The following is a 14,110-nucleotide window of genomic DNA, read 5'->3' as shown; positions in this document are numbered from 1 at the left end:
CAACTGTCTTCATTAAGTCAGTAACTTACATTATGAATGATTTGTAAGTGAAAGGTGCGAGTGCTGAAATTCATTAACAGGTTTGCCTTTTTGACATTTAAAACCAAACTGGACTTACTTTCGAAGGCTGGGTTATCCACACCGCTGGACATGGAAGCAGACTTGCGTCTGTAGCTGTTCAACTTCTCCAGGTTGGAGTGGAAAGATGGCCGCCCCTCTGGTTGCTTCTCCCAACACTTCAGCATCAGGTGATGTCTGTCAAAGGTCAAAAGTCAAGACCAATATTTGTTTATTCATTAACATCATGTTTATTCAATGACATCAGGCAAAGACCAGTATGCAAATGAGGACTGGTGAAGCCCAAAACAAGTTTCAGTCTTACAAATGGAATAAGACATAAAGAGGAAACTCTAAGCTGCACAAGAAGTTCCTCAGGGTTGAGTTTCCAATATCATTGACGGGAAGTTTTTGAAAACCACAACTACAAAACCAGCTAACTCCAAGGAAAATTGTCATAAACAGGAACTGCAGACTTGAGTGTTATTATAATCCCATGCATTGTTCTTCTTCAATCCTATGTTCGCTAGTGTGACCAACAGCTTCAGCCATAGTAAATGGCACTGCGCAGCAAAGTATTCTACCTAGCAGTCAGGATATACAGTAGCTTCCCCAACACACTGATTTATCAATAAGGTCAGTGGTCACTCACATATCATCAGGACAGTTGTCCGGTCTGTCCAGCCTCCCTCCAGCTGTGACGTAATGAAGGACTTCAACGTTGGTCCTAGCTGGGTAGGGCTGCTGACCCAGGGTCATGACTTCCCACACTAAGACACCAAACGCCCTGCAAACAATGAAATTGTAAACGTATTCAATTTGATGCTTATATATTAGCGGCAAGACTTAATGATGTCACACTTTGTTTGAATTTGTGCCTTCTTATGTCATCATCATCACTTTCTTATGTCAACATCTGATGATCATTTGTTATGGGAGCAAAGTGGAGACAAGAGCCACAAAGCTCAAGTAAACAAAGCTTGATGTCATGCTTAGGTGCAGTCCTCTTGTCTTGTACTAAAAAAACCAACAGTTTTGTAACTTTAACCTTGACAAGATCCTCAACTTCAGTTCCTATCCCTCACTCTCCTTGTTTCTTTACTCCACTAAAATAACCGTGTCTTTCATTTTGATGCAACCTCCTCATTGTTTTACTCAATCAACAAGCTGAACCCAACCTTACCATACATCTGACTGCACGGTAAACACTCCATCCATCAATGCTTCAGGTGACATCCATCTGACAGGTAGTAACCCCTCACCCTCACCCCTCCCCACTACCCCTACCCCCAACCAACAAGCTGAACCCAACCTTACCATACATCTGACTGCACCGTAAACACTCCATCCATCAATGCTTCAGGGGACATCCATCTGACGGGTAGTTACCCCTCACCCTCACCCCTCCCCACTACCCCTACCCCCAACCAACAAGCTGAACCCAACCTTACCATACATCTGACTGCACCGTAAACACTCCATCCATCTATGCTTCAGGGGACATCCATCTGACAGGCAGTAACCCCTCACCCTCACCCCTCCCCACTACCCCTACCCCCAACCAACAAGCTGAACCCAACCTTACCATACATCTGACTGCACCGTAAACACTCCATCCATCAATGCTTCAGGGGACATCCATCTGACAGGTAGTAGCCCCTCACCCTCCTTGCGATAATAATCACTCTTGTAGATATCACGAGCCAATCCAAAGTCACCGATCTTCACTGAGCGGTCCGGGGCCAAGTGATCCTTGGTAGACACCAGGCAGTTCCTAGCAGCCAAGTCTCTGAGGAGGAAGACACACAATGCTTGGCATTTATCAAACTCTTATAGCCAAATTATGAAAATTATGTTCAGACATCAGACATATTCACATGAAATTCTGCATTCGTCTTAACAAAAAAGTGGACGTACTTTTAATTTTTTCACTGCAAGTGTGTCAAAAGTTAGTAATGGAGTATGGTCTTCTGTGTGTGACAGTACATAATATGATAGTGCTGGTTCATTATGACCAAGCAGTTTTATGTCCAATTTTACTGCTGCAAACACAAGTCGGGCCAGAGAGAAAAACAGTTAGCAGGTGGTTGTCAGCAAGATTACTGGTTCGAATCACACCTGCTTCAGCTTGCAAATGGTGCTTTAAACCAGCTAAGATTAAACCATAATGATAGGCTGCAACTCAGTCTCTTGTATTTAGAGCTACAGTCTGGGTCTTTAACAATTAGAAAGACGACAAAATAAGCTGACAAAAGGCCTGTTTCAGACATGATCCAATACAAAAAAGAGAAAAAGCAAATCTCAGTTGTACCTGTGCACAAACTTGAGGCTCTCCAGATAGCGGCAACCCTTAGCTACATCAATGACGATATCAATCAAGTCCAGTGGACTGAGTCGACACGGAGTGATTGAAGTCCCTCGAGCTCCTCGCAGATAAGACAACAAATCACCGCCTTCCATCAACTCCAAGATGATGAACTGAGGATCGTTGTCTAGACACACGCCAAGTAGGGCTAGGATATTCTTGTCATGGAAATTGCTGCCAAAAGGAAAGTTGGATCAAGTTTAATGTTAAGTTGTAAGCACCTATTCTGCATCCCCTATGGATCGAGATCAAGGCTTCCTACAGACTCATCAATTTATCTACCTTTTCTATAACTTCAAATTTTTCATATATTTCGGGTGTTACCCGAAAATGTCCTTTATTTCAAATTTCTTAGTAAACCTACCCCATCAACACAGCCTCTTTCAAGAACTCTTCTTTCTCTTGATCAGTAGCTCCTTGCTTCAATGTCTGTAACCATGACAATAGAATGGACAAATACAAAGGGTAGATTTAAAGTAAAAAGAATTTTCAAATTAATGAAACTGGTTATATTGAAAAATATATTAATGCAAACCAAGACACAACACTTACATTTAATTACAACAAAATATACTGTTTTATCGGTGCAAACAAAAATGGTTACCTTGACAGCAACTCTAGCTTCCCCAGAGTCAGGTCCATGAATATTCAAAGCGAGTCCTTCAAAGACTTCCCCAAACGCACCGCTCCCCAGAAACGTTATCAGCTTGAGACGCTCCCGAGGGAAGATGGGTAATTCAACCTCCTTCCCATCAACTGTGGTCCTGCAGAAAGAAGAGGTCAATTGAAGAACAATCTTGATAGAAGTATGATGTAACAAACTGTTCATTATTAACTAGAGTGACTTGGAACTCAACCAGAGTGACCCGACCAGAGTGACTTGACCAGAGTGACTCGACCAGAGTGACTCGACCAGAGTGACTCGACCAGGGTGACTCGAACAGAGTGACTCGACCAGAGTGACTCGATTGACCAGAGTGACTTAACCAGAGTGACTCGATCAGAGTGACTTGACCAGAATGACTCGACCAGACTGACTCGACCAGACTGACTTGAATGCAATGACATGCGACTTCAACAAAGTAACTTCACATTTGTACAGAGAAATTTAGCTTACGTGACTGCATAGAGTGAGTTATCCTTTTGAACGATAGTTGTAGGATACTGCCGCAGCGTAGCTAGCTCAGTGTCTGCTCGATATGCGACAGTCACGTTGTTCTTCCATTTAGCATCTCTCTTTGCTCTACGACGAAGCACTGCAGAATAGAAAGTAAAATCTCAACCTTAAAATTGACCTGCAGAGATGTGTATTGTGCTAGCACATTAGGTGTTTTGATTACTGTTTTCAATGTTCATGATAATTATTCAAACTTCTCTGATGAAACAGATGGGGCTAAGCAACACCTTACTATCAATGTTGTGAGGCAAATGTTTTTGGGAAACTATGCAGCTTTACATATAAAAAAAACCCTAAAATTGCATATAACTTGAAACAAAAGCAAACGTACCGATAGCGACAACGATGATTGCTAGTAGAATCAGTACAACCACCACTGCAGCGACGATGATAACATACAATGGAATTTGGGTATCTTCACCTAAAAGAGGAGAAAATCAGTACAAAAATGAGTCTTTACTGTTTACAGTTATTTGAAGAGTCTAAACTTTGGAGATGATAATGCAGAAAAATTCATCCAGGATGGTCGTTTTTCATCCACCACAGAGCAATGTCTAAGTTACAATTGTCATCAATGACTGGTATTTCTGCTAACAACAAATCTTTCAGTTGAACAAATATTAGACAACCAAGAAATGAAACCCACCCGCCATTGTGTAGATCTGTGGTGCAGTTGTGGCACTGTAAGGCCCCATACCCACGACGGACTGTCCAGCGACACGGAACGTGTAGCTCTCGTCTTCCATCAGATCTTTAGCTTCCCAGGTCGTCATGCTGCCTTGGTAGACTGTCACCCAATCACCCTTACTTGATCTATCAGAACAGAACAGTAATTCAGAAGGAATATGTCTTCATTTGGACTCGACCTTTAGTCAGCTTGTTCATCATGCCAGTGTTCTACCAACATGTCAACACAAGTAACTCCTTTTGACAATCAAGTTTATCATAATGTAACTGCATCCTCACAAGGGCCTGTTGGGTTTGCATAGAAGGAAGCAATTGTGGTAAAGTGTCCAGCCCATGGACACACGTTAGGTTATGACCTCACATGACTGCAGACTCGTCCTCATGCATGCTTATGAAGTCAGGCAGCACTCTTAGATAGAATTAAAACAATGTGCTACATTCAAGCCAAGATATTGACTAGTCATCTTAAATAAAAATAAATGGATTCAAATGCACATAATGATTGACCGATAAGCTTTCTTAATGCATTGTGACCTACTTTGCTTGGAGTATAAATATGAAGTCTGTGTCTGGACCATTGATGACTGTGGGCTTTATCCATCTCACTTCAAATCCTTGAGTCTTGGGGATGATCTCTGGCGGGGCAGGAGGCGGAGGTAGCCCAGCTAAGAAAAATTTATTAAAAAAATGTGAAACATTGTTTTGTTTAATGAAATTCTCAATGGCATCAAATGAAATTTAAAACGGAACAATTTCAAATTTGAAAAAGACTAACATGAATTGTTTATGGATTCAAATTCAGAAAATTATAGCCTTCACATGAAAGGATTATGATAAAACTTTCCTTGAAAAACTGGAGAACAATAATGAGTGTAATAATCAAGAACTCTAATAATAACCTTTCAATTCTTTTAACCCAGTCTATACACAAACACAAACTTTAGGTTCAGTTTTCAAATATTTTGTGAATAATCAACAGATCTCAGGGTAAACTTTACAATTTTGTGGATTGTATTTTGATTTCCCGTAACATTTTTCTCCTGTTCTTACCTGCTGTACCGTTGGTAACGATCCTGCCAAGATTCTTGGAGTAATCATACGTCCTGTTTGTGACGTAGATGACTTGAGCGCGGATGTGATAGTAGGAGTAAGGCGTAAGGCCTGATATCTCCTCTACATAGGTGGTGTTAGGCTCCGTTTCATTCTCATTGTTGAGACGCATCCAACTTGAAGAGGAGTCGCTGGAACTTGGGCCATTCTTCCAAAATAAAACAAATAATTTCAAAACAATTTGGGTCTATACACCATTATAGACTGTTTGCATTCAGCAGTTATCTTTTGTTTGTTTTTTCTATAATGCAAAGTATCTTTAGTAGAAAACCAAATATCGTCAAGAAAAAATGTGTCAGAGTCAAGTGAGGAATAATTAATTTGTTTTTCTTTTCACCCTATAAAATTCAAGCAAATCACATTTGTTGTTCGAGGAATTACATTGATTTGCCTTTCATTAAATTTTGCTTTTCTTATTTGACATTTGGCCCTACCCCACATATTGCACTTTTTTGAAATAATTATTTTCAGATGTTGCATTTTATTTGGGAGCCTCATTCAGAACTACAAAAGAATTTTTTATCCATGTTTCTCGAACAGGTTGGATTTTTTGTGAAGGCAAAGAAACGTCATTCTCACAGGCAGATCCTGAGTGCCGGCGTAGAGATACTCAATCCGATGCATGGCAACACTGCCGTCGCTAGGCGACGTCCAATCAACACTGATGGTGTCAGCGGTGTTAGACAACACGTTGACAGTATTTGGGATCTGGAAGGTTGTCATGGTAACCATCTGGCTCAGACTATGTAATTCCTCTGCAGATTCTGGAAAGGCTTTAATCTGTGGGAGAAAAAACTGCATTTACTAAAAAAAAACCTAAAAAACCTACAATAAGGGAATAAATATGTGCTTAATTTCGCGCTGAAATAACAGGTTTGAAATAACTTCCCAAATTCTTAAATTTAAAATATAATCAACTACAGGACTAAAATGGAAAACTCTACCTGAAACTGGTACATGTTTCCCCCCACCAGATCCTCGATTTTCAACTCAAATTCCAGTGATGAATTTTTCATCGACCTGACGTAGAGTTTTTCAAAAGTTCCAGCATTGGCCATACGTTCAATGACAACTTTGTAGCGCAGATTTTCAATTGGTCCATTGGATTCCAAGGGGCGGAGCCAGCGAACTTTGACCTCGTGGGGGTCCAGGACAGTCACGGTGACATTACGTGCTTCAGTCGGTACTGAAAAACAAATATCCATGCAATGAAAGTTATATTTACCGTAATTTTCGGAATATAAGCCGCGCGGCGTATAAGCCGCAGCACGCAAAAATCTGCAAATTAAGATTTGAAGTCGGCGTATAAGCCGCATCGGCGTATAAGCCGCACCGACCGCTGCGGTTTCAATTTTGTAAGGCCTCCATATTCTAGTCAAAATGCTCTGAACCAGTTCCATTCACACTACAGAAGCTATTAAAAGGACCACAAAAGTTATATCAAATCATTTACAATTGATACTTTTACAAACAAATATGGGAATTGATGAGAAATAAACACCGGGAACTGCTGCTGGCTGCCCCGTCATAGCCCGGCAGCCTGCGCCACGCACGCCGGTGAATGACAACATTTTCCCACAGCACGTGAGAGAGTATGAAACCCACCGTGTGTTGTCTGACTGGAGCGCTACAAATCTTGCTTTGTGGCAACAGATGCTGATTTGTTTTGTCCTAAGAATAAACAGGTCCGTTTTTACCTCAAAACTTATCAAATTGTTGCGATTAGTTGCGGGAAAAATTCAAGTTTCGATCGTAACTTTCTTTGGAAATAGTCAAAACGAAGCGGACATTTTAATAGACGAATCCATTAATTGTGTAAGGGGTGATATAGTCCCTCTTTTGAGTATTACATCGTTTCTTGAATACATTTCAAGAAAACAAAATATATTGTGACGTTGAACAACTGATTATGTAATAAAAAAATGTTTCGAACGCCATAAAAATTGTAGTGGTCTTTTTTCTTCTTTTTTAAACAGCGAAAATATTGGTAATTATTGTACCCAAGAAAGAACACCCCTTTGTTACCACAAATGGTGTGGTCCGCTGTTGGGAAAGCATGCCTGCATATCGCTGCTGCACTGTACCAGTATCACGTACGGCTGGTGGCAAGTGTCGAAGACAGCTTTCATCACCGTACTTTTTTACCGCTCGTGGTTTCGGTTTGTTAATGACTTTCTTAATTTATAATTCATTTCAGCAACATATCTCTTCTTATACCAGTACATTAAATACACATGTGAATTTCATTTTTATTCTTCAAGGCTCGGCGTATAAGCCGCCCTGTGTATAAGCCGCAGTAAACATTTTCATGGGCAAAATCAACGTATAAGCCGTGGCTTATATTCCGAAAATTACGGTAATCAAAAGTTCTGGAGTGATAAAAAGGTCTTCACAGAAAAAAAGGTCACCATTAAAGTTACAACCAATTTTGTCTTAGAAAATAAGATTTGCACTTTACAATACAAATTTGCAAGCCGATAAAATAGTAGAAATTTTAAATCAATTGAAATCTAAATATAAATAACCCTGCTGGAGGTTTGGGTTTTTGTGTATTAAAACACCTAAATTTTAATCAAATTTCCTGGAAGCAGATACTGATCTTTGCCATAGCACAACTATTTCCAATTTTCATTTTTTGGCCAAAGCAGCCAATTCTCCAATTCAGACCTAGCTTTCTTCTTACCACCAAAGCTTGTCATATGGACTGCCTGTGGTCCCAGGGATGGCTCCCCTACTGTGTAGTAATTACGAGCTGAGACACGGATGCTGTACTCTGTGTAAGGATCCAGTCCATCTAGCAGGACATCGGTGTCTCTTGAGGTCTGTGAATAACAGAAAGGATGCTGTAATGTTTCCACAAGATTTACCATTCAAAATGTAAAAATAATGCAACGTGCTTGGATGAACTGATACTTTGAGGTATGATCCCTGACTACATGGCATGTTAAGGGTTACATGACTGCTTGCAATCCTCCCTGAAAGATGCTGTGATTTTAAGAGCAGCAAACATGAGGCTGGGTAGCTCAGTAGAGCACAGGCATGGTATTCCGGAGGTCGCAGGTTTAAACCCCACTTCACTCAATTCTTTGTACACACTTCATTAGTTCCTTCACCCTGCTATAAATAATGATGAAAGTGTAACCACTTGCAATCTTCACTTCCAACATTCAACAAGACAACTTTATTTTGCTGCGGAAGACACTTCTTATGCTTAGCAAATTGTGTTCTTAGCAGCGCTGTGACTCATGTTCCCTAATAACTAACAGGATGTTACCTTTGTGAATGGTAGCGACCCAGACTCAGTCTTCCCATAGTGCAACGTGTACGTCACTGGTGACGTACTGACCCCAGTGCATTGTGGGTACACCGAGGCCGGCGCCAGGGTCAGGTTCAGCGTGCTTCTCGTGCTGGATACCAGTTGGGCCTCGGATGTGTAAGCTGGCGGTGCTAAACAAACAGGATCTAAAAAGAAAGATCATGACACCAATGAAAAGAAACTAACAATGATGTAAACCAGCACCTACTAAAGTTCAAAATACAAAACACACACTGACCTGGGTATGGTTGAAGATTGTCACCAAAGGCAGCTAGGATGGGGACTGGGTTCACGACCTCTGACCTGAAATCCTGACCTGTGACCTTGTCAGCACTGGCCACGATCTCTTGGTCTCTATTGGTCCAATAGACTCTAGTCTGGTCAACAGTGAGTGAGTCTGGGGGAAGACCTGCAACAAACATAAGTTCAAAATTTAAACTTCCAATATTTGATGTTAAGAAAAGTAAATGGAATATATTTTTAAGCACAATGAGAGGCCTGTTCGAGAAATTCTGTGGCAGATTTGGAGAATTTCAGAGATGTAGAAACCTACTTTTTCTATAAATCCAAACAGTAACATCTTGATAAATCTGTTCATTATTTGAAAAAAAATTGGCAAATTGGATCTCCAACTCGCACCTTCTGGTCAAACTGTGTAAACAGTGGCATGATTAACCTGTGACAAAGATACAAGCACAACTTCTTTGTTCAGTGCATACCTGACTGAGCATGATCAGACGCAGCGATGACGAGCCGACACTGACAGCCCTCAAGATCCGTGGCGTAGATATCTCCAATCAACGACACGGCAAAAAACAACTCTGGATTCTGGGCATTGGATAGGTCCATTGCAATGACGCCAGAAGCTGTAGCATTCTCATTGCAACTGCATGCTTGACGCTTCCGCCGTCCACCCTGGGAACCTAGCAGAGGTCGTGAACTTTGACCTTGCAGATCTGAGGTCATGAGGACGATCCCGTTTATAAGTGTCCCTTGTGTCCAGTAAAGACGGCTACAAAGTAAAACACAAAGTTTAAGCTTATTTACTTAGCTAATGTCTGATTTTGAGTTTGAAAATGTTATCATTGACTGTGGTACCTGCTGTAAAAACAGAGTCAAATCAGCCAGCTGATCACAGCAAGCCTGGTGGTCGAGTGGTAAGATATCTGCACTAGTAAGCAGGAGGTTGTGGGTTCGAGTCCCACCCAAGTATTTGCCCTTGGACAAAACTGACCACACAGTGTTCATGAGATTAATATTGCTTCAGGGGAAAACCAAAAGGCATGAGGAGGAACATGAAACAGACTTCAAACTGATCATCAAAATCACTTTCCTAAAATCACTTCCCTACCTTTGCAGGGGGTCGACCACAATGCCCAAGTAGGCATAGACAGTTGATGAGGTTTCAGCGTCGGCCAGGGTCGTTACTGCAGATCCTGCTGGTAGGGTTGAGTCATACTTCAAGATCCTTGCACCGGTCGAGGCGTAGATACAACGTGACAGCCAGTCTACTGCCAATCCACCAGCTTGAGGTTGGTGAGCGTCTTCAAACGGAAACAACTGTTGAGGAAGAATATCAACATATGCTCTTGTCACATCTGATGGTTACTTAGGCTTGCTTAAAACCTCAAGAAAACCTCAAGAAAACCACAAAAAAGTTCAGGCTGGACTCAAACCCACAACCTGCAGAATTACCCGCCGACCACAAATTCAATGCTCCAGACCACGAGGCCACAGCACTCCACACATGAAATAAACCAACAATTTTAAAACAAATTGTTTTTGTAAGGAAACAAGTTAAAACACTAGAGCACTTCGATGTATCAGATACAGGTTATAATGTTTACGAATCGCTCACATCTTGTTCATTGCTGCCATCAAAGTTGCTGCTTTTCACCATCAGTTTTGTGCTGTCAGCCCAAAACAGAAGTTTCCCCTGCGCAATGAATGCAATGGCAGTTGCCGTTACACTCTCCCCACCCAGGAGATCTGTCGTTGTCTGGGTGTCTGTGTCCATCTGTGTGATACTGTTTGACCCAATGGAAAAGATGACTGGTGGGGGATTGGGTGCTAGATGAGATTAAAAGAAAAGGAATCACAAGAAAAAGTTTTAGAATTATAACCTTTCATTTTTAAGAATAGGCTCTAAAATGCAGAAATGACAAGATGGCTATTTAGATGATTTGTATTTACGTCATGTGAAAGTCAGGTGACATTAATTTTAGATTAGGTATTGCATTCTCATTGTTGAAAATACATACTTTCCATTGTATCACTCAAAAATTTGAAACAGTCCAGTGATAATTGTGATGAATTTCATGTAACATGTCACAATGTAAAGAACTTTTAACAATATTTACCATTGGTTGAAACGTTTACCAGTGAGGTAGCTGGTCCACTGTCAATTTCTGTAAAACCTTCCACCTACAGGAAAACCAAAACAGTAACATTTTGATCACATTATTTATTTCAGTTTAAAACTCAGTGCAGCAAATTAAACATGATATAGGGCAGCACATTCAGGGATTAGACACATCGAAGTTTACTAATGCACAATGCTCTTAGACAAGTTTGCTTCGACAAAGATGGCAACTTTGAATAATAAAACGGGAAAGACTTATCCTTGAATTCACTGACCTGGAAATAATAATCCGTATTATTCCTCAAATTGTTGACGGCAAATTGGTAGGTCTCGTTATCAACGGTTCTTATCATGAGGTCATTTAGAGAAGACCCCCAGCGGACTTTATAGCCCAGGAGGATTCCGTTAGTTTCCATGACGGCTTCCCATCGGAACACTGCACTGTAGTTACTTGTGCCTGTGTAGATGTCCTTGTTTTCTGTCAGAAAAGCCCGTGGATTCTGTGGAACCGTTGGGACTACAAACAAAATTTCAAGAACAAAAGAACAGAAAATATCGTGAATTAGCATGAATGTAACTTCCTCTTCACAAATAGGTATCTACATTATACACTCGTATCATTCAACGGTCTTGAAAAAACCCATACAAACCCCAACTGAAATTATGCATGTTAAAAAGCCCAACATTTGACAGTGATCTCAAATCACCAACTGACATCAAACGGGTAACCATAATTACTCATATTCAGGGGCCACATTATTGCACAAGCTAAAATAGATAATACACCTCACGTGACAAGCTCTCAACCAATAGAAATTGTCAGAGAGTCTTTATGAATATTCATGATCACCTGACATGGGAGATCTCCTGGTGACAGTGACTGGTTCGGCTGATCCCCAGTAGGTGTACGGTTGTATGGATATGGACAAAGGTTGAAAAGGATCCACACCGATCATGTTATAAACTGCAGCCTGAAAATAAAAACACAAAATAGACAAATTCAATTCTCTATTGCTCTGCTCGCTCTTTGCAAAATTTGCAAAATAAAGCCAGAATTTTCTTGAGAAACTATTTACCACAACATATTACCAAGTAAAACTGTAAAATAAGTTCAAGGTTAATACCAGCAATCTCATCAGACAAACCTAAGGGAGCAGTCCTCCCAGCTGACTGCAAACAAAAGGAAAATTCTCTCAACGCTGAAAAATACTATACTTTTCTCCAAAACCTGCCACGTTAAAAATAAAAGTCATTTGAGCTTCCCCCAACCTGACAGATAAATTCCCTCATCCTTAACTTGTCTAGAGCCACCATTTCATATCCTCCCCCCCCCCCCTCTTCTGAAAGAAAATGCTGATGAGACTGCTGGTTGAAACTCAGCAATACGACAGAATCCCTACCTGCACAACTTCTGTAGCCACAGAATTTCCGACCATCACACTGACGTCATAAAACACAGTCCCATAATTCACCTCGGTGCTAGCGCGCCATGTGATGTCAAAGTTATGCCATGGTCCTGTAATCTGGAAGGATTCAGCGGGAATCATGGACGGGATCACCGTGGGTACAGAAGAAAAACCATCTGGAGCACAACAAAGGGATACAAAATGTGAGGTACATGTAATATGATTATAACTGAAAACTGCACTGTGAAGGTCATCTTTTTGAAAGGAAATTAAAAAAAAATTGGAAAGATATAAAAACAAATCCACTAAACAAAACTGTTTCATTTTTTTTGCAATTGATGAAGGTTGATATGTTTTAAAAACAAAAACCACAAGGCCATTTCAATGTTTATTTATTACTATTTTTAGAGGGGTTGGTGTACCTGGTAGGGGATGGAGTGTGCTCTGTATTACGCTGAGGGTTGTGGCACCCTGTCCGTCAGGGAGTGTGGCTAGGCTACTACCCTCCACACTGCCAATGATGATCTCATCTTGCTCGTTGATCCAGAACAATTTCTGGCTGTAGAAACTCAAGGCTACTCGCCTGTTACCAAAAAAAAGTGATCTAAAATCAAAGACTGTGACCAAGTTGTACATTATCCAAATCTTGTTGCACTCATTTTAGACGTCACTGATGGCAACTCATCAATTTCAATGTAACAATTCTCAAAAGCAAATTGTGAACGTTGCAAGGGCCTCATGTTTTCATCTTGGAGACCAGAGTAAGATTCCCTTGGGATTGTTAAATAAAATCTAAGAACATTTGATTACATTCATACTTACTCTATATTTGATGGTACGACGTTAAGTTCTTCTTTACTTGATGTTGGGTCCCCCATGCTATTAACAGAATACCAACCACAACAAGAACAGAAATAACACAAATGTACAAAATCATGCACCACCAAAATGCAATAAGTTGCATCCCAACACAAAACACAAAATAAAGTTTTTGAAAACCCATGCTCTTTTAACAGACAGAAATGTAACAAAAATGTAACAAAAAAGAATAGAGTATCGCATGCAATGAAAACTAAAGACTTCAAATTCAACCAATCCAAGTGCATGTTACAAAATCTACAATCAGGTTACAACTGGGATTACCGAAAACAGCTTCTTAAAACCAGTGGAGTGAACTGCTCTAAATTGATTCACGGTAAACACTTTTTAAAGACAGCTGTTCAAGGTGACAGTTGTTCCTGTTACATCTTCCTTCACCAATAATTCCACTTTGAAATTAAACCTTTAGCGGTTTAACCTTTAACCTTACCCAGTTCCAGCTAGCCGTGCTCTGTATAGCTTCAACGACTGCACACTATCCTCATTGGCCAATGAGAACCAGTACACAAAGCCATCAGTGAGGTCAAGGGTCACGCCAGCAATGAGGTCATCAGACAGCCCACTGATTCGCTCATAGTCAAAGCGCCCTTCGCCGTTGAAGCGCGAACACTCAACGGTCTTAGTCGTAGTCCAGTACATGTAAGCGTTCACTGAATCAATCACAAGATCCTAGAACAAAAGTGAGACTTCGGTTGAAAAAATTCAGCAAAAACAAAACAAAACAGACAAACAGTAAAGGTTTATAAAAATT

The 14,110-nt window shown here is 40.6% G+C and overlaps 1 protein-coding gene across 1 annotated transcript in view; it reads right to left on the bottom strand.

The window, feature by feature from the left end:
- The window catches only part of LOC119718806 (proto-oncogene tyrosine-protein kinase ROS-like), a 31,432-nt gene that overhangs the window by 3,655 nt on the left and 13,667 nt on the right, over nt 1–14,110 (bottom strand). Inside the window, exons 16-41 of the mRNA XM_038188225.1 lie at nt 13,790–14,028; nt 13,303–13,359; nt 12,903–13,063; nt 12,475–12,656; nt 11,925–12,045; nt 11,350–11,591; nt 11,073–11,136; nt 10,571–10,782; nt 10,064–10,272; nt 9,432–9,724; nt 8,951–9,121; nt 8,671–8,858; nt 8,080–8,218; nt 6,341–6,582; nt 5,976–6,176; nt 5,337–5,544; nt 4,825–4,951; nt 4,246–4,412; nt 3,931–4,020; nt 3,540–3,678; nt 3,027–3,186; nt 2,787–2,851; nt 2,369–2,596; nt 1,643–1,846; nt 710–844; nt 119–255 (exon numbers count right to left, since the gene is read on the bottom strand). Coding sequence (XP_038044153.1) covers nt 119–255; nt 710–844; nt 1,643–1,846; nt 2,369–2,596; nt 2,787–2,851; nt 3,027–3,186; nt 3,540–3,678; nt 3,931–4,020; nt 4,246–4,412; nt 4,825–4,951; nt 5,337–5,544; nt 5,976–6,176; nt 6,341–6,582; nt 8,080–8,218; nt 8,671–8,858; nt 8,951–9,121; nt 9,432–9,724; nt 10,064–10,272; nt 10,571–10,782; nt 11,073–11,136; nt 11,350–11,591; nt 11,925–12,045; nt 12,475–12,656; nt 12,903–13,063; nt 13,303–13,359; nt 13,790–14,028 — 4,381 coding nt within the window. The remainder of the gene's footprint in view (nt 1–118; nt 256–709; nt 845–1,642; nt 1,847–2,368; nt 2,597–2,786; nt 2,852–3,026; nt 3,187–3,539; nt 3,679–3,930; nt 4,021–4,245; nt 4,413–4,824; nt 4,952–5,336; nt 5,545–5,975; nt 6,177–6,340; nt 6,583–8,079; nt 8,219–8,670; nt 8,859–8,950; nt 9,122–9,431; nt 9,725–10,063; nt 10,273–10,570; nt 10,783–11,072; nt 11,137–11,349; nt 11,592–11,924; nt 12,046–12,474; nt 12,657–12,902; nt 13,064–13,302; nt 13,360–13,789; nt 14,029–14,110) is intronic.

The sequence above is a fragment of the Patiria miniata genome, unplaced genomic scaffold (genome assembly GCF_015706575.1).
Source record: "Patiria miniata isolate m_02_andy unplaced genomic scaffold, ASM1570657v1 HiC_scaffold_7, whole genome shotgun sequence".
Classification (NCBI taxonomy): domain Eukaryota; kingdom Metazoa; phylum Echinodermata; class Asteroidea; order Valvatida; family Asterinidae; genus Patiria; species Patiria miniata.
This window is presented reverse-complemented; position numbering and strand designations above follow the sequence as displayed.